The following is a 22,956-nucleotide window of genomic DNA, read 5'->3' on the forward strand; positions in this document are numbered from 1 at the left end:
TATCTATCTATCTATCTATCTATCTATCTATCTATCTATCTATCTATCTATCTATCTATCTATCTATCTATCTATCTATCTATCTATCTATCTATCTATCTATCTATCTATCTATCTATCTATCTATCTATCTATCTATCTATCTATCTATCTATCTATCTATCTATCTATCTATCTATCTATCCTGCCCCTCCTCCACTAGGGGGCAGCAAGGGGTAGTTGAGAACAACATCCAGAGCGTGTCGCATTTATGATCCAGTTTTAGAAACCGAAAAGTGAAACCGTTTAATGCAAACGTCATTATAAATTAATCACTTTACCATGCGATAGAAAGACGTGATAATATGCAACATATGTGGCTGCTTTGAAACGATTTATTTTCACACAGAATATGTAAACAGAACCACATTTACGCGTCTTAATCTGAAACCATTGAAACTCTTTAAAGTTTACGATGATTGTGTAATAAGTTCACTACGACCGTACAATCCAATTTTATGTAACATCCAAAAAACACCCAATCAACAAAGAAAATTGCAGCGTTGTAATCGATTGTGAAAGCCAAAGTTCTTGTGATTCAATCATGACATGGTTTGTCCACAATGAAGCCGATTTAGGGGGCGGTATGTAGTGAGCCTTCCTTCAGGCGAGCGCTTTGTCAACAAGTTTCCTCCTCCCTCTCTCTCTTCTGAGGAATAATCACGGACTGAGGAAACTTGCGCAAACTTCACTCCAGAGACTGAGTGGAATAATGGCTGGACGTGTGAGCATACGTTTGCTGAATTATTTGGTCAGGGGAAATGTTATCTTTAGGAACAAGAAATGTTTGCGCAAAAGTGTTGTGTTGGTCTCACGGTGTCACGCGAGGTCTCTGTCCAGCAGCAGCAGCAGCAGCATCAGCGCGGCTCAACCGGACCTCAGCTCGCATCTCGCTGGAAAGACCTATGCAGATTTATATGAACTGTCGGTTAGAGATCCAGAAACTTTCTGGGGATCCATCGCCAAGGAAAGGCTGGCATGGACCAAACTTTTCTATCAAGTGACAGACTGCGATCTCTCCAGCGGGGAAATCAACTGGTTTCTTGGAGGGCAACTGAACATCTCTGGTGAGTGTCACACTACTAGTATATTGTCGATAAACCTCCACTGGCCAATATGCTATATAAAAGGTTTGTATCCATCAGAACACAAGGTTACGAGTGTATTTTAACGTGATTGATACGGTAATACTAACATTTTCACATACTACTTTATAAATGCATAAAGAAAAACTTTCTTTATTGTCAACAGTAAGCATAGTAGTAATTTCCTCTTACAATGATTGACAGTGAACTGTTTGGATGTACACGTGGCAAAGGATCCAGACAGAGCGGCCTTGATTTGGGAGAAAGATGAACCTGGCACAGAAGAAAGGATCACATACAGGTACATTTGTAGATCCTGAGAAATTCACATGTGGCTCTTTACCCCACCCCCAGTACATTTTCAACTCACAGCAAGCAGTTTAAACACGTGTCTCTTTAAACTAACCAGTATCTACTTTTATGATGCTTTTACTTGTTTTAGATTTGCCTGTATAGAATTTATTCCAAAATAGTGACTGGCAATCAATTAGTCACTACTGCCTATTGATTACAAACTTGTTGCCATTGCCAATCAGTGGCGGCTCGTGGGTTTTAAAATAGAGGAGGCACACTAATTGTATTGGTCTGGGATCCCTGCCGATTATTATTATTATTATTATTATTATTTGCTTAACCACTTTAAAATGGCTTTTTGGTTGCCTTTAGTCAGAAAACGTAAAGAAAACGACATACATACAGCAAGATAATATAATTTCATTTACCTGGCCTATCACTTGAAATAAACACCCATCCCTTCTTAAAAGTCTGTGTTAAAAGAGAGCTGGCTGTTGCACCATTTAATTAAGCCGACTGCTGTAGCCTATATCCAGCTTAGGCTGTTTTCCCTAAATTTGTATATATACTGTTTGAATGACAGCTTGGTAAATCTGTTGGCGATCAAATATTCAATATCGCTACTCATCATAAGTACTTGGTACATTATCAGCGCAGCGGCAGATGTTCAAACTAATATCACGTAAGTTACGTCTCTTTGATGATTGGTTGATATCAGAAGGGAGGCTAGCCTCCCTTGCAAGGGTTTTTTTCTCAACACTTCTCAGCGCTGAAAGTGAACACTTGATGGTGATTGGCTAATTTTTTTACCAACGGAGGCACGAGAGCTCAGCTCTCCCCCGGCCTCCCCCTCCCCTTTTCTATCATTAACGGTAGTGATGGGAAGTTCGGATCATTTTACCGACTCTGACCTTTGAGTCTCTTCCAGCAAAATGAACATCTTTTTTCGAGTCATTTCGTTCATTTTAGCAAAATGTATTTAAAATGTTACGTGTTACTTCCCTAACCCTCCCATTTTCACCTCAAAATTATGGGGAAGCTGTGCCTCCCCCGATGAGCCGCCACTGTTGCCAATAGTAGTAGTAGTAGTTAGCAGTTATATTTTAGTATTTATACAATATTATAATATTTATTCTGTTGTATGTGGGTCAAAGACCTTAAAGGGGTCCTATTATGCTCTTTTACAATGTCTTGAATTTGTTTTGGGGGTGTACTAGGATATGCTCTCATGCTTGGTTGTTCGAAAAACGCATTATTTTTTTTACATAATTTACATTATTACTAGTGGTTCAACAGATCACAAATCTCACGGTTCGGATCACATTACGGTTTTTGACCCACGGATCGGATCATTTTTAATTGGTGGTTCGAAAAACGCATTATTTTTTACATAATTTACATTATTACAGTACCTTTCTCCCCAGCCTGGCACAAACGGCTCGATTAGTTCCGGGTTTGATGAATGCCTGCCTTCTGAAAAACTAAATGTGATGTGATTGGTTAGCTATACCAGTGCGTTGTGATTGGTGAACAGCTTAGACGGTGTTTCAGTACTGCCCCGCCCCTTTATGCTCTCATGCTTGGTGGTTTGAAAAACGAATGATTTTTTACATAATTTACATTATTACAGTACCTTTCTCCCCAGCCTGGCACAAACGGCTCGATTAGTTCCGGGTTTGATGAATGCCTGCCTTCTGAAAAAAGTACACAAAGCAGCGCTCCACTCAAAAAAACACTGCTGCTGTGTCCCAATTCTCATACTATCCATCCTAAATAGTATTTGAAAATAGAATTAGTATGTCCCAAATCATAGTATGTTTAAAAAAGTATGCCAAAGATTCCCGGATGGTCTACTACTTCCAGTTAGAATTCGAATTGCAGATTGATGCACACTCTAACGGCTAATATTGCCCACAACCCATTACCTATTAGATTGTGTTTTATTAACGTCTACACCTACCTCAACCCTAAACCTACCACTTACAATAATGAAAAAAATAGTAATTATTGTTGTACAGTGTGACAAAAATTACACTGTATTGATGTGCGCATGCCCAGTAGCACCATACGTATCCTTTCTAGCCTTAACCCTCTAACGGCTAATATTGCCCATAACACATTGCGCGGTGGACGAGGATTCAATTAGAACTACAAACATGCATTAAAAGTGATAAAAACTACAAACATGGCAGATATACGCGACCAACGGACAGGTAGATAAACGGATTTGAGTGATAAATAATCAATGTCTAACCTGATGAAAAAATATAAATTTAATGTTATCCACGTTATATTTCATCTGCGGCAACACTGTGAACTTTTATAATGATAGTTTTGGTCATTAACTTTTCAATGCATCATGCAAACACAGAGTTCTCGGCATGATAGACCCGCGACTGGCAGATCAACGTACCTCGAAATGTGGATGATGTTAACTGTGATAAGATGATTGACAGGGCAGTTTAAACAGTGACAGAATGCACGTAACTAAGCAACAGAGCGTCCGTTAAAGACGCAGTTATGACGAAGTAGTATGTCCCAAAGCTTGCCTATCATTCTTCTACATACTCAAAGGTATGTACTTTTTCTTCACAAAAAGAGTACATACTTTTAGGGCATAGTATAAGTAGGCGAACTGGGACGCAGCATGCTTTATCAGACATTACATGAAAGATTAAATGAAAATGACATCCAATTTTCTAAAGACAGTCGGTTTCCTTCAGAAATACAGTGATATAAAAACACCCGCACTCAATGTATGGGAAACACTGTAGTCTCATAAATTTATTGTTTTTGCAGGTTTCGTCCTCCATATTAGTGGGTGTCTTCTGTAAATCAGGGAAAAATTTATTTATTTTTTGCTCAGAAAAACAAAAACAAAATTGCAATTAAATTAAACAGAAAACTTTTACATTTTTGGGGGGAAAAACAACAACAATTTAAAGCAGTATTACACTTATTGTTTTTATGCTTAAACTCTTTTTCATCTTAGACCCATGTATTTATATGACAGTATGCATTTTGAATTAGCTTTATATACAGTATATCATGTTTTCATATTAATTTGAGTAATTTTGTTATGTACTTGTCATTTTTATTAGTTTTTGTTTTTCAGTATTTCTGTTTAGCTTAAATAGAATATTTATTTAAGTTTGAGTAATTTTAGTATGTTAGCTTTGTCAGTCAGTATTTTCATCTAATATCTAATATTTAGTTACTATTTATTTTATTTCAATTAATGAAAATACTTTTAGTAGTCTCAGTTAACAATAAACAATAACCAAGTTATTGTTCCAGTGGTATTGAGAGCAAATAGCACATTTTCCTAATGAATTCTGCTCACATAAGACTAGAATTGTTTATGCTCATTTCCCCTAGGTTTTCATTTAGATTAGGCCTACCTTTCAAGTCATATAATGCTGACCTAATCAAATGAAATATCAGTTTTTCATACTGTTCTTTATGATAGTGTGACAGATTAGAAATCCTGGCAATGCTGGGATTGACACGGTTAACATGTAATATGAGAGCACGCTACTGCAGAGTTTAGGGGGAATTCCTTCACATGCACTTTCTTATGGAGAACAAAGGCAGGTTTTGAGGGTCCTGTGATGGAATGTGCGTCCCCCTGCGCTCTAGTGCTTGAAATAAAGATGGAATATTCCTGACTGCGGTTCAGATCACTGCTGGTAACAGTAGGCTAAATATTTACAGGATCTACTGTACGCACTGTTACCAAAACACGAGAGTCAGCAGCCTGTTTCCTCTGATCTAGCCTGCACACTGAACCTTGAAAATGAGCTATTTCTGATCTTTTATTGCGGAGATGTGAAGATTAGTTTCCCAGTATCTCTTGTTCTAGGCCAGATAGGAATCATTTGAGGGTGTTTTGTGAAGAAGCAGTCAGATTGCACATTCAGTCATGTGTGTAAAGGACGACACTGTTAGCAGCGTACATGTACACGTCGCTTTCCTGCTTCCACGGGTGAACGGGAAGTTAAAAGACATCGATGCGCATTAGTATGAAAGTGAAAGTGTTTTGTCCCTGATCTCACAGGCATATGGAGGAGATCAAGAAATGCTTGAGGCCTGACGTAGAGTTCTTTGCTCTGACATGTGTCTGTTTCTCATCTATGACCCTAGATCCTTTGAATCAAGATTAACAGTTTCCTCAGACACAATCTGGCATAATAATATGTTCATTAGGCCAACAAAAGCTTGCCAGTACTTTATTATAACATAAATACACTATTAAGCTACACCCCATAAATGCCAGTTTGGTGCATTATGACCATGTGACCTCAGTGTTTCCGTGCACATTTGCTTCAATTGCACACTTGAACCACTTGAAATTAAACTATCACAGATTTCCTTTCCCACCCGCATATCTGCTTCTGTTACTCAGCTGTATGTTTATATCTGTAAAACATTCAAATCTCAGGGAGCTTCTGGAGATGACCTGTCGCCTTGCCAACACTTTAAAGAGTTATGGCATCCAGAAGGGAGAGCGGGTGGCCATCTACATGCCTGTGTCTCCTATGGCAGTAGCAGCCATGTTGGCCTGTGCCCGTATCGGTGCTGTACACACTGTGGTGTTTGCAGGGTTCAGCTCAGAGGCTCTTGCAGGCAGAATTCAGGATGGTGAGTAAAATAATGCTCTTTTGTCATAATGTAGTGAACTGTTTGTCTCAGCAGTTTTTACTAGAGTGGTACTACAAAATTGGTGCAAAAAATATTTATACAAAAAATGTATACAAAGTTTACACGATAATTCAAGCTGAGGTCACTTACACTGCTTATATTCCTCAGGGTACCCACTATTAAAAGTGATTTAGCAAGAACATGCTTTTATTTTTTTATAATTTTTGTAAAATAGTGACCCTGGACCACAAAACCTTAAACAACGTCTTAAGTCGCTTGGGTATATTTTTAGCAATAGCCAAAAAAAACATTGTATGGGCCAAAATTATCGATTTTTCTTTTATGCCAAAAATCATTAGGATATTAAGTAAAGATCATGTTCCATGAAGATATTTTGTAAATTTCTTACCTTAAATATATCAAAACTTAATTTTTGATTAGTAATATGCATCGCTAAGAACTTCATTTGGACAACTTTAAAGGCGATTTTCTCAGTATTTAGATTTTTTTGCACTGTCAGATTCCAGATTTTCAAATAGTTGTATCTCGGCCAAATATTGGTATTTGTATCTATCCTAACAAACCATACATCAATGGAAAGCTTATTTATTCAGCTTTCAGATGACGTATAAATCTCAATTTCAAAAAATTGACCCTTATGACTGGTTTTGTGGTCCAGGGTAACAATTGTGTTTGAAGCCATCTAAAAATACAGACGTTAGAGATGAGCAAAATCTTGTTTGAGAAAATGGTCAGTAATTGGTCAGTAACGTTTTAGGGTGGGCCTTATTAGCGAAGGGTCAGTTGCTTTCATTTCTGGTCTATTTAAAGGAAGCGTGAAATGGCACATTCACAACATATTTTAGGAGGATATTTAATTACAGAAATGTAGGGTTTATCAAATGTTAAATGATTAGTTAAAAGTGGTTTATATAGAAATAAATATATAGGTTTCTATAGAATTAGTTTAGTTTATATAACTACTGTTCAAAAGTTTGGGGTCAGTTTTTTTTTTTTTGCCCACCAATTTATTTTATTTATTTGCCTACTTTAATCGCATGTTTAATTATTTATATATGTATTTAAACAAGAATTTGTGTATTTATACACACATTTATTTATTTATTTGCATATTTATTTATTTATTTGTATATTTATTTATTTATTGTTTTTGCAGGTTTCGTCCTCCATATTAGTGGGTGTCTTCTGTAAATCAGGGAAAAATTTATTTATTTTTTGCTCAGAAAAACAAAAACAAAATTGCAATTAAATTAAACAGAAAACTTTTACATTTTTGGGGGGAAAAACAACAACAATTTAAAGCAGTATTACACTTATTGTTTTTATGCTTAAACTCTTTTTCATCTTAGACCCATGTATTTATATGATAGTATGCATTTTGAATTAGCTTTATATACAGTATATCATGTTTTCATATTAATTTGAGTAATTTTGTTATGTACTTGTCATTTTTATTAGTTTTTGTTTTTCAGTATTTCTGTTTAGCTTAAATAGAATATTTATTTAAGTTTGAGTAATTTTAGTATGTTAGCTTTGTCAGTCAGTATTTTCATCTAATATTTATATTTTAGTTACTATTTATTTTATTTCAATTAATGAAAATACTTTTAGTAGTCTCAGTTAACAATAACAGCAATGCAAGTTATTGTTCCAGTGGTATTGAGAGCAAATAGCACATTTTCCTAATGAATTCTGCTCACATAAGACTAGAATTGTTTATGCTCATTTCCCCTAGGTTTTCATTTAGATTAGGCCTACCTTTCAAGTCATATAATGCTGACCTAATCAAATGAAATATCAGTTTTTCATACTGTTCTTTATGATAGTGTGACAGATTAGAAATCCTGGCAATGCTGGGATTGACACGGTTAACATGTAATATGAGAGCACGCTACTGCAGAGTTTAGGGGGAATTCCTTCACATGCACTTTCTTATGGAGAACAAAGGCAGGTTTTGAGGGTCCTGTGATGGAATGTGCGTCCCCCTGCGCTCTAGTGCTTGAAATAAAGATGGAATATTCCTGACTGCGGTTCAGATCACTGCTGGTAACAGTAGGCTAAATATTTACAGGATCTACTGTACGCACTGTTACCAAAACACGAGAGTCAGCAGCCTGTTTCCTCTGATCTAGCCTGCACACTGAACCTTGAAAATGAGCTATTTCTGATCTTTTATTGCGGAGATGTGAAGATTAGTTTCCCAGTATCTCTTGTTCTAGGCCAGATAGGAATCATTTGAGGGTGTTTTGTGAAGAAGCAGTCAGATTGCACATTCAGTCATGTGTGTAAAGGACGACACTGTTAGCAGCGTACATGTACACGTCGCTTTCCTGCTTCCACGGGTGAACGGGAAGTTAAAAGACATCGATGCGCATTTAGTATGAAAGTGAAAGTGTTTTGTCCCTGATCTCACAGGCATATGGAGGAGATCAAGAAATGCTTGAGGCCTGACGTAGAGTTCTTTGCTCTGACATGTGTCTGTTTCTCATCTATGACCCTAGATCCTTTGAATCAAGATTAACAGTTTCCTCAGACACAATCTGGCATAATAATATGTTCATTAGGCCAACAAAAGCTTGCCAGTACTTTATTATAACATAAATACACTATTAAGCTACACCCCATAAATGCCAGTTTGGTGCATTATGACCATGTGACCTCAGTGTTTCCGTGCACATTTGCTTCAATTGCACACTTGAACCACTTGAAATTAAACTATCACAGATTTCCTTTCCCACCCGCATATCTGCTTCTGTTACTCAGCTGTATGTTTATATCTGTAAAACATTCAAATCTCAGGGAGCTTCTGGAGGCTCAACCCACGTCCTCGCCCCTCCCCACCCCCCAACTATTCGAATTTCCGTAGGCGGGAATTATTTTAATGATATTCTAATGGGCCACTTTATGATATCACAAAACTCGGAAAACAAATGCTGTAGTCCCTGTCGCCTTGCCAACACTTTAAAGAGTTATGGCATCCAGAAGGGAGAGCGGGTGGCCATCTACATGCCTGTGTCTCCTATGGCAGTAGCAGCCATGTTGGCCTGTGCCCGTATCGGTGCTGTACACACTGTGGTGTTTGCAGGGTTCAGCTCAGAGGCTCTTGCAGGCAGAATTCAGGATGGTGAGTAAAATAATGCTCTTTTGTCATAATGTAGTGAACTGTTTGTCTCAGCAGTTTTTACTAGAGTGGTACTACAAAATTGGTGCAAAAAATATTTATACAAAAAATGTATACAAAGTTTACACGATAATTCAAGCTGAGGTCACTTACACTGCTTATATTCCTCAGGGTACCCACTATTAAAAGTGATTTAGCAAGAACATGCTTTTATTTTTTTATAATTTTTGTAAAATAGTGACCCTGGACCACAAAACCTTAAACAACGTCTTAAGTCGCTTGGGTATATTTTTAGCAATAGCCAAAAAAAACATTGTATGGGCCAAAATTATCGATTTTTCTTTTATGCCAAAAATCATTAGGATATTAAGTAAAGATCATGTTCCATGAAGATATTTTGTAAATTTCTTACCTTAAATATATCAAAACTTAATTTTTGATTAGTAATATGCATCGCTAAGAACTTCATTTGGACAACTTTAAAGGCGATTTTCTCAGTATTTAGATTTTTTTGCACTGTCAGATTCCAGATTTTCAAATAGTTGTATCTCGGCCAAATATTGGTATTTGTATCTATCCTAACAAACCATACATCAATGGAAAGCTTATTTATTCAGCTTTCAGATGACGTATAAATCTCAATTTCAAAAAATTGACCCTTATGACTGGTTTTGTGGTCCAGGGTAACAATTGTGTTTGAAGCCATCTAAAAATACAGACGTTAGAGATGAGCAAAATCTTGTTTGAGAAAATGGTCAGTAATTGGTCAGTAACGTTTTAGGGTGGGCCTTATTAGCGAAGGGTCAGTTGCTTTCATTTCTGGTCTATTTAAAGGAAGCGTGAAATGGCACATTCACAACATATTTTAGGAGGATATTTAATTACAGAAATGTAGGGTTTATCAAATGTTAAATGATTAGTTAAAAGTGGTTTATATAGAAATAAATATATAGGTTTCTATAGAATTAGTTTAGTTTATATAACTACTGTTCAAAAGTTTGGGGTCAGTTTTTTTTTTTTTTGAAAGAAAGAAATATCATGTGACACTGAAGACTGGAGTAATGGCTCATGAAAAGTCAGATTTGACATAACAGGAATAAATTACATTTTAAAATATATAAAAATATAACTGTTCTTTTAAAAAAAATGTATAATACACTAGTAAACAGGATCAAAACCTTAAACCAAAATGTTTTCTAGTCTTAGGACAACTTTGATTAACTTTTTTTGTATGTTTTTTTCTATATTTAACAATTTTACTGTTTTTAACTGTATTTATATAGATTTCTATAGAATTGTAATGGTGATGTTAGTCAAGTCACTTCAGTGGCAGAGCAAGTTATTATAGTTTGGTGAAAGATTATGAAGACTTTTTATGTGTACTGATAAATTGTGTACAATAAGACTAAGCACATTAAAATTGTATTTAAAAAATAAATATGGTCAATTTAGTTTCTTGTTGACTATTAATCGTAACTACAAGGTTTAAAGTCCTCTGCTGGTTATTAAATTCTTATAAAGTTCTTGTATATTTTCCAGGACTGCTGAGCTCGACAAGAGTCAAGTGTGTTTCCATGTTGTGTTTTATACACACTAAATTAGGGAAAGCTAGCTACATAAACAAAAACCCTGTGCATTTTGGGATATGTGTGTGTACGTGATGCTCTGGACAGAGATAAGTTTCAGAGGGCGTTTGTTCTTAGAGAGGCCTTTCTTTATCTTATTTAATACAGCAGACACTGAGCAGATGTTTCTTTCTGATCTTATTATGAATAAATAACATCCAGTGACAGTGGTTCGGTTGAGACGGGTTTCTTAAAATAAAGTGAACTTATCAAATGCGTTCTTTAAAAACGACCTAAAATGAAGTGCGTTTACACATGCAGAGCAATCATGTCTAAATTTAGCTCTGAGTGGTAGCAAGCAGAGCTATTGTACATTGTCTGGTTAGTGTCTGTTTAATTGTTTCTCTCTCTTCCATTCACACAGCCCAGAGCAAGTTTGTCATCACATGCAACCAAGGTGTGAGGGGCGGCCGTATCTTCGATCTGAAGTCCACGGTGGATAAAGCAGTGAAGAGCTGTCCGTCTGTCCGGCATGTGTTTGTGGCCAAGAGAACTAACAATAGCGTGCCGATGGGCAAACTAGACATTTCATTAGATGAGGTAAACCACACAACAATGACCTTCTGCAGTGGACAGATTAGAAAGCCAAATTCACATTTTTACATTATTATTATTATTTGGGTTTTATTTACATTATTATACATCATTTACATTATTATTATTATTGGGTTTTATATACCTCTGCCAAGACCGGCAATAAGGATGATCTGCAACAAAGGAGAATAAGTAGGATATTAAAAGTGTTTACATTTGCCCAAGCATCAACTGTTTCCAAGTGTTTTATATCTGTGCAGCAAGCCACTTTCTGCTAGGTTTGGGTTTTTGCAAAGCTTTGTAATGGTTTGTGAAGTGGAGAAGGAATGTGTCCCTAATTTGTACCTAACTAGGGCACAAAACTAGGAGTATGGTTCTGTTTCTAGTTCATTTTTGAGTAGTTTGGTGCACAGCCCGCCTTGTTTTGTCTTGCCAGAATTGCCTGTGTTTACCTGTCTCTATAGTGATGTTCTCCCACTCTGTACAAGGGCAGGAATTTTTTTGTCTAGAATTGGTCATAGTGGTCACATGTCGGACAGTTTGGTAGTGTTCTATTTGTAGGGACAGTTCAAGGAAATACTAGATTACATGTGATAAAAAGAACAGAAAAAAATGGCTGTGCAAAAAAGCTCATCTGAACCTCAGTAAACTCTCCACATGCTGTTAAAATGGACTTTGGAGTTATGTTTTAAGATTAATGTTTTGGTTGCAGGGTAAATATCTCGTTTAATCTCATTATTTGCAGAAAACACATTAGTCTTCAACATTAACCGTGGCAAAACAAGCGGAAAATCCATTTAGACTAAACAAAGATTATTATTAAGTTACACAACAGATAAAAATAAAAGACAATAACAATGAAGTGAATAACTGAAAGTTAACATTTTTATACCTGCATGAAAGCCTGAAAATGGACAGTGACTGAACAGAAGCTCATATTATATATCCAGGTGATTGTTGAATCTATATTGCATTTGAGTGATTATTAATTAATTTCTGAAGAACACCAAAGACAATTCCTGAAGCTGTACAGTCACAGCTCTTTGCATTTTAACTGAACCATTAAAACGGCATAAAAAGTAGTTAAAATGTATTTTATTAGTATGCAATATATGATGTTTAATGTCATGCAACTACTTTTAAATGTATTAAATTAGAATTTTCTTTCACTCAGTAAATCAATTCCAAATGACTTCATTAGTATGATTGCTTTATAGCCTATATAGTATTTGTCAATTATACAGAAATACACAATAAAAACAGTAAAAAAAAAAAGAATAACATATGGTGCTGATAATGTAAATAAAATGCAGTGTACTTTTTCTGTCTGTGTCAGGTGATGGTGGGACAGTCTCCAGTGTGTGCTCCAGAGCCCATGGACAGCGAGGAGATGCTGTTCATGCTGTATACCTCAGGCAGTACGGGTAAACCCAAGGGCATCGTGCACACACAGGCCGGTTACCTGCTCTACGCTTCCCTCACACATCAGGTGTGTCTCTGTGCTTCTCTGATCACACAGAAGCTGTCACACACACACACACACACACAGCTCATTCTAATATGCTGGTTTGGTTATTTAAAATTTTTAATGGTAATAATATTGCACAGTATTACTATTTTTTACAGTAAAATTTATCAAATGTTGTCATTCTTTCAAAAATGCATTCCAGTCTTTTGACTGGTAGTATATATATTATTATGTATAGCAGTATGATTTGTCTGTTGTTGCAGTATGTGTTTGACTACACACCTGGAGATGTGTTTGGCTGTGTTGCTGACATCGGTTGGATTACGGGTCACAGTTATGTGGTGTACGGACCCCTGTGTAATGGAGCCACATCTGTTCTATTTGAGAGCACACCTGTTTACCCCAATCCAGGTGAATATCAAGAGAAATGATCAATACTAATGAACCATGCAGTATATATAATGCACACACTCTGTCTCTTTTTTCAGTTTCAATTTCAGTTTTGGTTTAGCGGTTTATCGGCATGATAAATGATTTGCATTTGTATTGCCAAAGCATTGCAGCTTATCTGCAGACAATAAAAGCAATTTAATTAAATTGAAATTGAAAAAAAACCCAAAACATTTCAAATGCATCACATCCTGTTTAATTCTCTTTTTAGTGGAGTGTTTTAGAGACACCGCTATTCAGTCCTGAAGTTTAGTAGTTGTGTCGGTCTTGTTCCTCCTCTCATCCATCCTGATAGAGGTGATGACCCCTCTAGATCATGTCAGATAGTGTTACTGTCCCTCCCAGCCCTTCAAAGTGAATCAACTTCTTTTGTTCAGTTCTCAGATAAAATCATGTGACACATTAACCTGTACAGCGAGTCTTATCTGCCTTTATGAGTGTATTTTAATGGAAATGAGCCTTCATGAGTGGCTGTAAAGCAGTGTGACCTCTACAGGAAACATTTCCACTGATGTTCCCTTAATAACCAACCTGGTTTTCAAAAGCTGGTATCAATTAGGAAATGTTTTTGTGTAACGTTTGTAGTCATATTTGACTGTTTATGTTCATATTTATGCTTTAAAAATTTTTGTAGTTTCATAAGGTATATGTTCTGTTTAAGTGCTGTCTCTGGTTGTAAATCAGACTCTTCATTATCTTTGTCTTAACTGTTAGAATATGTTTTGTTTTTAGGTCGTTACTGGGAGACAGTTCAGAGGTTAAGAATAAATCAGTTTTATGGAGCTCCTACTGCCATCAGATTACTTCTGAAAGAGGAGGAAAACTGGGTGAAGAAATATGACAGGTCATCACTGAAGACACTCGCATCTGGTGAGACTACAGAGGTTTAGTAAATAAATGAATACAAATAAATATAGTACAGCTATTGTAATATATGTTTTTAGAGGTATAATATATTATATTTTTGGTATAGTACACTACCATTGAAAAGTTTGGGGTAAGTTAGATTAAAAAAACACTTTCATTTGTAAGGATGCATTAAATTGATCAAAAGTGATAAAGACATTTATAATGTCACAAAAAAATTCTATTTGCTGTTCTTTTTAACTTTGTATTCATCAAAGAATCCCAAAAAATGTATTATGGTTACTTACCACAAAAAAATTAAGCATCACAACTGTTTTTAAAATTGATAATAATAAGAAATATTTCTTGAGCATCAAATCAGCATATTCAAATGATTTCTGAATGATCATGTGACACTGAAGAAGACTGCAGTAACGGCTGCTGAAAATTCTGCTTTGCCAACACAGGAATAAATTGCAGTTTGTTTAAATTGTAATATTTCACATTTTCGATCAAATAAATGCAGGCTTGGTGAGTATAAGATACTTTTGTGATAACAACCACACACTTTTGAAGGGTAGTGTATATTAAACACATTCCCATTTAGTCTACAATGGCCTACTTTATTACTTTCACTATCCTTAGTTTTTCCACACATCAAACAAAACAAAAAAAAAACTGACCTGTTATCAAATACATTGTTTCAATGTGAATTGTATCAACTGTGTGTGAAAGTCTGTGTGTCTTTTTAGCAATGTATTACGACTTAACCCCAGGTTGCTTCGTGGGGACTGTTTCTGTCTCAAGAGGGATAAGTGCATTGCAAGGGCACAATGGCGAAGGGGAACTAATCAGCTCTTCAGTGTAAGGGTCACCCTTTTCAGGTTTTGAACTGAAGACATTTGTGTTACCAGTCCAGATATTGTATTTCTGCCACCCTGGTATAGTCAGCTCTGCATGGGAGAGAGTTCAGCAACGGTTAAAATTTAGCCTGCTGGATGATTTTTAATTAGTCTAGTCACAGCCTTTGAGATCAACAATGGAAAATCTGACTTTGTGCCAAAAATCAAGGACACTAGATTGTATGCGCAGTCAGTCTGGGTTTTGTTTGTCCCTTTAGTAGGCCTACCTGTCAGTTACACTTGAAAAGATAGTGCTAAGATTTCCTTGAATTGCCATGTCACTCAATCATATCAACTTAGAGACAAGTTTTTAAGTGCAGTGTTTTGGTCGATGCATTTGTCTATAATGACCATGTGAATGTGTGATCTGTTGGCAGTTGGAGAGCCCATTAATCACGAGGCATGGGAATGGTTCCATAATGTGGTCGGGGATGGACGGTGCCCTCTGGTGGACACATGGTGGCAGACAGGTAAAATGCACTCTTCAAACGACTGTCAATTGCTGCATCTGTTCTTGTCTGTATATCGTACCCTTAATCCTTAGACTGGCAGCACTGATGGGATGATTTACACCATGTGTGACGTTATTCTGAAATAAATAGATAATTCACCAGGCTCTCTCTCTTCAGAAACTGGCGGTGTGTGTATCGCTCCACTCCCAGCTGAACCGGGAGCAGAGATCCGGCCTGCCATGGCCATGAGACCCTTTTTTGGCATCCAGCCGGCACTACTCGGGGAGAAGGGGATCTTTACTTGTTTATTTGTGTCCTGACTCACTGCTTGGTCACTTGTTTTTAAGGAACATGGGGTGCATTTATAGCTGGTTAAATTCTTCAACAACACAATAATATAGAAACATGTCCACCTCAAAGTAAAAAATGTCAAATGTAATTGTAAGCCACACAAAAAGTCGAAAGTGTCAGATATGAAGTGACAATGTGAGATATAAAGTGAAAATTGCAAGAAATAAAGTAGCGATTGTGAGATATAGTTGTAATCTGAAATAAAAAGTGACAGTTGTGAGATCAATTCACAATTGTGAGATATAAAGCCCCAGGTGTAAGGTATAGTAATATTCTGAAATATAAAGTTATAATAGCAAAAAAAGTCATAATTGTGAGGAATGAAGTTGCAGTTGTGAGATATCATAATAATCTAAAATATAAAGTTAAAATTGTAAAATAAAAATTCATAATTGTGGAAAATAAAGTTGCAATTGTAAGATATAGTCATAATCTGAAATAAAGTTACAATTGTAAAATAAAAGTCATAATTATTAGAAATAAAAGCACAACCATGAGATGTAGTCATCTGAAATAAAAAGTCATAATTATATGAGATGTGAGATATATAGCTGCAATTATAAGAAATAAATCACAATCGTGAGATATAGTTAAAATATGAAAAAATGAAATAAAAAGACATGATTGTGAGATATAAAGCCCCATTTGCAAGAAATAGTCATAATTGTGAAATATAGTCATAATCTATTAAATTAAAAAGTCACAATCACAAAAAAGTGACCGTTGTGAGATACAGAGGCATAATGTAAAACACAAACTCACACTGTAAGATGTCAATTATGACAAATAAAGTCACAGTTGTTATATGTAACGTCCAAGTGTGATATATAACGTTACAGTCATGAAACAAAGTCACATTGTGAAATAAAGTCAATTATGACAAATTAGTTCTAATTAGCTCTTTACTTCCTAGTTTTTCTAGTGTAGCTAACAACCGTTCTAGATAATTGCTAGCAGACTGTCCTTATCAGACCTAAACATGGGTTATATTTGTCTTTTGCTCCATGCGTCCAGCCTCTCCTGCTGCGATTAAAGAAAGCTTTGTGTTACAGACAGTGATGAACTTTGAGCCCTCAAATTCTCTACTGCATCTGGAAAAAAAAAAAGAGTAATAATGCATGCTGGAGCATGTCCAATCTCCTCTGAGGCGCTCTTTTGTTATGCTCTGGGGCTATTCAGAGAGATTTTCACCCCCTCCTATTAAGATCAACCCAGGAGAGACAGGACCTCTCAGTGCACATGTTTTTAGTTATGTAGAATAATCAATTTTGCTTCATCAACAGGGACAGATAATAACGGGAAATGATGTCAGTGGAGCTCTGTGCATCAGCCAGCCTTGGCCTGGAATGGCCAGAACCATATTTGGAGACCACCAGAGATTCGTGGATGCATATTTCAAACCGTACCAAGGTGAGCAAGACCCCAGAGGCTCTTGAAGCTCCTTCTTGCTATGAAAGTTATTAAAAAGAAAAGTTTGGATACTTGTTGAATTATTCAACTGTTCTTTTTGACTTCGACTTCAAAGCGAGGGCATGAGAGGAATGTTAGCGAGTCCTAGCTGGGAAAATATCAAAAAAATCTGTTTGGATTTTTCAAACATGCCTTATTTTGTTGTAGATTGCACTCGCAATAACTCTATTTACATTTTTACTTCATAAAAAGTTAAAAATCAAAGTTCACATGATAACAATCAGAGGTATAAGCTGTTATTAAGGTGTTAACTGTCATAGGTCAGTATTTTACGGGTGATGGGGCGTACCGCACTGAAGACGGTTACTACCAGATCACAGGACGAATGGATGATGTCATTAATATCAGTGGGCATCGGCTGGGCACAGCTGAGATAGAAGATGCACTGGTGAGACCCTAAGTTCATTTATCACAAGCAGCATAATTCAGTATTCTTGAGGCCAGCACCTTCTTTCAAATCATTTGAATACCCAACATTACAATAATTGGGCAAATTAATCAGACCTTTTTCCAAATGTGGAAAAAACTTGTTTTGTTCTATAGAGAGCTGTGCAAATACACTACTGTTTAAAAGTTAGGGGTCAGTACGGGTTTTTTTTTATTCAATTCAGAAATGACTATATACATTTATAATGTTGAAAAAGATTTCTATTTCAAATAGTGCTGTCAAAAAGTTTGTGTTTACATAATAAATATTGGTCTATATATGAAGAGTTCATTTGCAAAAACCGATAACTCAATAGAATCAGTAATATCAATCAAACTGCAGTTGGGTTGTTTTGATTAAGTAATAATAACTTAAACAAATACAGGTCATTTAAAAAATTAAAGTTCATTGAAAGTATGTTTTTTTTTTTTAAAAGCAGATAACTCCACATTTCATGTTTTAAAAACACTCGTTTAATCTTTGTAATCTCCTCAGATGACAATGTAGATGCCTGACGTTGTTGTTGTTGTGATCATAAACTGTATAGATGTGATTACACGCAATACACAGAACTTTTCCCTCACCATTGTAACGCGCTGCTTTTGCAAGGTTCCGTGAAAACGTTTCAGCTTTTATTTTCCTTCACAACCTGATGAAAATATCAAAGATTCATCAAGTTCGTCGAAATTATCCATCCTCGATCACTTTTAGTCAGCTCTGACGAAACTCCTCTAAGCTAGCACATCTTTTCAGAGTGAAAGTAGCCTTGTCACCTGACCAGAATACAGCACGCTGATTCGCTAAAATGGACTTATCGGCTTCTGTTCACAAACAACAAGGGCGCTTGTCGGCTTCTGCAGTAAAACGTGAACTCGCGATGCCTTGAAAGTGGACAAACCCGGCTTTTTTGACAAAATGTGTTTAGGGTTCAGATAGCGCTATATGTGGAGAATAATGCACGGCAATCAGCCCATTTTTTTTTAAGTGCCGTTTATCGTTTTTTGCAAATTAACTCTCCATATGGTCAGTATATATTTTGAAAATATTTACATGCATTTACATGTATAAATTTATATTCTTATAATTTATATTACATATATATTACATATAAATATATTTAATATATAAACAACATTTCTTAAATATATACATGTAGGTGTATGTATTTATATACATAACAAATATACACAGTACAAACACATTAAGTAAACAAACTTATTTTGGATGCGCTTAATCGTTTGACAGCACTATTTCTTAAATATATACATGCATGAGTGTATTTATATTTACATACATATACACAGTACAAACACATTATGTAAACAAACCTATTTTGGATGCGATTAATTGTGATTAATCATTTGACAGCACTCACAGCACTCTTATGTAATATTTTATGCATGTAATCGTTTGACAGCACTATTTCTTAAATATATACATGTAATACATGTATGATATATTCATATAAATATACACAGTACACACATACATATTATGTAAACAAACTTTTATTTTGGATACGATTAATTAATTTGACAGCACTAATTTCAAATAGATGCTGTTCTTTTGAACTTTCTATTTATCAAAGAATCATGTATAAAAAGTATTAAGCAGCACTACTATTTTTTACATTAATAATAATAAGAAATGTTATAATGATACTATATAAAATATGTTTAAATAGTAATATTTTGAAATATTATTACAATTCAAAACCGCTGTTTACCGTTTTCCATTTTTTTGGATCAAACAAATGCAGCCTGGGTGAGCATAAGAAACTTTTTTTCTAAATATATTAAAAATTTGTTTTATAGCAAAAGCAGATAACTCCAACAGTCGTTTTTTGGAAAAAGCAGATAACTCCACATTTCATGTTTTAAAAACACTCGTTTAATCTTTGTAATCTCCTCAGATGACAATGTAGATGCCTGACGTTGTTGTTGTTGTGATCATAAACTGTATAGATGTGATTACACGCAATACACAGAACTTTTCCCTCACCATTGTAACGCGCTGCTTTTGCAAGGTTCCGTGAAAACGTTTCAGCTTTTATTTTCCTTCACAACCTGATGAAAATATCAAAGATTCATCAAGTTCGTCGAAATTATCCATCCTCGATCACTTTTAGTCAGCTCTGACGAAACTCCTCTAAGCTAGCACATCTTTTCAGAGTGAAAGTAGCCTTGTCACCTGACCAGAATACAGCACGCTGATTCGCTAAAATGGACTTATCGGCTTCTGTTCACAAACAACAAGGGCGCTTGTCGGCTTCTGCAGTAAAACGTGAACTCGCGATGCCTTGAAAGTGGACAAACCCGGCTTTTTTGACAAAACGTGTTTAGGGTTCTTATCGCACTATATGTGGAGAATAATAATGCACGGCAATTAGCTCATTTTTTTGAAAGTGGCGTTTATCGTTTTTTGCAAATGAACTCTTCGTATATATGTGTGTATGTGTGTACTGTGTATATTTATATGTATATATAAATACACACATACAGTATATATTTTGAAAATATTTACATGCATTTACATGTATAAATTTATATTCTTATAATTTATATTACATATATATTACATATAAATATATTTAATATATAAACAACATTTCTTAAATATATACATGTAGGTGTATGTATTTATATACATAACAAATATACACAGTACAAACACATTAAGTAAACAAACTTATTTTGGATGCGCTTAATCGTTTGACAGCACTATTTCTTAAATATATACATGCATGAGTGTATTTATATTTACATACATATACACAGTACAAACACATTATGTAAACAAACCTATTTTGGATGCGATTAATTGTGATTAATCATTTGACAGCACTCTTAAGAAATATATGTAATATTTTATGCATGTAATCGTTTGACAGCACTATTTCTTAAATATATACATGTATGTGTGTATTTATATATTCATATAAATATACACAGTACACACATACATATTATGTAAACAAACTTTTATTTTGGATACGATTAATTAATTTGACAGCACTAATTTCAAATAGATGCTGTTCTTTTGAACTTTCTATTTATCAAAGAATCATGTATAAAAAGTATTAAGCAGCACTACTATTTTTTACATTAATAATAATAAGAAATGTTATAATGATACTATATAAAATATGTTTAAATAGTAATATTTTGAAATATTATTACAATTCAAAACCGCTGTTTACCGTTTTCCATTTTTTTGGATCAAACAAATGCAGCCTGGGTGAGCATAAGAAACTTTTTTTCTAAAACATTCAAATATCTTACTGACCACAAACTTTTGAATGTTAGTGTAGAATCAAACTTTCGGTTGACTGTGTGCGTTTCTCTGTTATCAGGATGAACATCCAGATGTTCCTGAGACCGCAGTGATCGGAATTCCCCATGAGATCAAAGGAGAAGGTAAGACCCCTGACAAGCCCTCCATTTGTTCTTCATCTCACCTTTTTCATTCATGAGCCATCTGGAACACGCCCAGCAACCAGAGACCTTTTGACCCCTTCCGATGTGTGCTTTACAACACCCTTGTTCATTGTGAAAACAACGTAAAATAATAGAGCCATAATTGAGCGTCACAAAATCAGTCATTCAGATTTCACTTTGCCAAATGTTTACATGTCTCTCACTTTCTTTTCCTGTCTTTCTCTTTCACCAGTTCCATTTGCGTTTGTGGTTTTAAAAGAATCTGCTACTGAGAACCAGCGTGCTGTTGTGGAAGACCTGAGACACCTAGTGGCTACCAAAATAGCTAAATATGCTGTCCCAGATCATTTCCTGGTAAAATCGTTGACACTTTTTATTGAATCTTGTTGTACAGTGTCAACTCTTGATCTATATTATTCTTATATCATTTACAAAGAAGTATTATGACTGATCACAGGATTTTTTTGTTTTAAAATCACTGTCGGTGCAGATCTGCCAGCTGTGAAAGCATCTCTTCTGTCTTCTTTAAGGTTGTGAAGCGACTTCCTAAAACACGCTCTGGAAAAATCATGAGGAGAATCTTGCGGAAGGTCGCCATGCAGGACACGAGCAACCTGGGGGACGTCTCCACGCTGGACGACCCCTCTGTCGTTACAGAGATCATTGAGGCTCATAAATGCTACAGAAGTCATGCAGCTAAGAAGTAGAAAAAGAGATTCTACTTGGGATGTTGCAACGTTTATTTTGAGGAACTATGAATACAAAACTGATGACAGGAAATCATGTAAATGTGAGTGTACCATGTGTTAGGAACACCGAAGGCATAAATTGCAGGTTAAATGCTCTCATATGTAGTAAAACTCGCTCATGAATCCCACCTGAACTGGATATTAGCCCCTCCGTAAGACTGTTAGGTGTCATTTGAGGTTTGTACAACTTGGACAAACCTCTTTTAAAACATTAATTATGAAGCATTTTGCACCGTGTTCTTCCTGTAGCCAGAGACTAGGTGAGATTTGCTTTGTAACATCAGTATTTTTTGCAATGCTTTTATTTTTAAGGTGCTCAATCAGTCTGTGTTCTTTTTTCTTCTTTGAATTCTCCTTTTATGCCTTAATTTCCTCATGTTTATGACAAGATGAACATGATATGACTGGGGTTAATTTTTTTATCAATATCACAATATTATTATGAATTGATGCTATTATATTGTATATGATTTGCATATTATTAAGTGTAAGTCTACATGTTTCCATCCAATTCTTACCATTTTCTTAGAATAAAAAAATCTATTTTGAACATTAAACAATTTTTTAAATATAATTTTGCCCGGCTTTGTGTTTTTTCTATCTATCTATCTATCTAGCCTCATGTTGTCTTACCGACTGCGAAATGTTTTCACACATTTGGCTTTTCAAGGTTCTCCTGTATCATTTTGTTATTAGTTTACAATAGTAACCAGTTTGTATTTTGACTGGAATTATAGTTACGATGATAAATGCTACTCTGCTACTTTTGTGAATGCTAACTAGCTACTTCCGACAAGAGTAAGACACACTACTACCGTATCTCAAAGACTTATGAAAACCGGATCGCTTATTGATAGCACTTTGATTCACCCAATCAAATACAATCGTTGGTCAATGAACGTTCACACGAACGGTGGCTTCACAATAGCGCCATCTCCTGGTGAGACACGAAACGTTGCACAGTGTCTCGTTGCGTTAGATGTAATGTGCTCGAATTTCAAATATATTGCCTAAATTATTACTTAAAGAAATCAAACGTTGTAC

At 35.4% G+C, this 22,956-nt stretch overlaps 1 protein-coding gene across 2 annotated transcripts; it reads left to right on the forward strand.

Annotated features, from left to right (window-relative positions):
* Positions 1-608: 608 nt before the first annotated feature.
* Positions 609-22,434, forward strand: LOC107659259 (acetyl-coenzyme A synthetase 2-like, mitochondrial). 2 transcript variants are annotated; one of them, XM_016448139.1, is made up of 14 exons: positions 609-1,106; positions 1,329-1,425; positions 5,860-6,059; positions 11,191-11,366; positions 12,697-12,849; positions 13,092-13,239; positions 14,011-14,148; positions 15,404-15,496; positions 15,656-15,768; positions 17,113-17,239; positions 17,560-17,687; positions 21,079-21,142; positions 21,396-21,517; positions 21,694-22,434. In XM_016448139.1, exons 1-14 carry the CDS (start codon positions 752-754, stop codon positions 21,868-21,870), a joined length of 2,091 nt encoding a protein of 696 aa, XP_016303625.1. In that variant the 5' UTR covers positions 609-751; the 3' UTR covers positions 21,871-22,434. The 2 variants fall into 2 exon arrangements, with proteins under 2 accessions (XP_016303625.1, XP_016303626.1); XM_016448140.1 differs by lacking the exons at positions 609-1,106; positions 1,329-1,425; positions 5,860-6,059 and adding an exon at positions 9,033-9,204.
* The last annotated feature ends 522 nt before the right edge of the window (positions 22,435-22,956 follow it).

The sequence above is a fragment of the Sinocyclocheilus anshuiensis genome, unplaced genomic scaffold (assembly GCF_001515605.1).
Source record: "Sinocyclocheilus anshuiensis isolate Anshui unplaced genomic scaffold, SAMN03320099.WGS_v1.1 scaffold539, whole genome shotgun sequence".
NCBI classification, from domain to species: domain Eukaryota; kingdom Metazoa; phylum Chordata; class Actinopteri; order Cypriniformes; family Cyprinidae; genus Sinocyclocheilus; species Sinocyclocheilus anshuiensis.

Coding starts and splice junctions, on each gene's coding strand:
- LOC107659259 (XM_016448139.1), top strand. CDS start 752: ATGGCTGGACGTGTGAGCATACGTTTGCTGAATTATTTGGTCAGGGGA. Junction 1,107..1,328: donor AGGGCAACTGAACATCTCTG/GTGAGTGTCACA, acceptor AATGATTGACAG/TGAACTGTTTGGATGTACAC. Junction 15,497..15,655: donor GGACACATGGTGGCAGACAG/GTAAAATGCACT, acceptor CTCTCTCTTCAG/AAACTGGCGGTGTGTGTATC.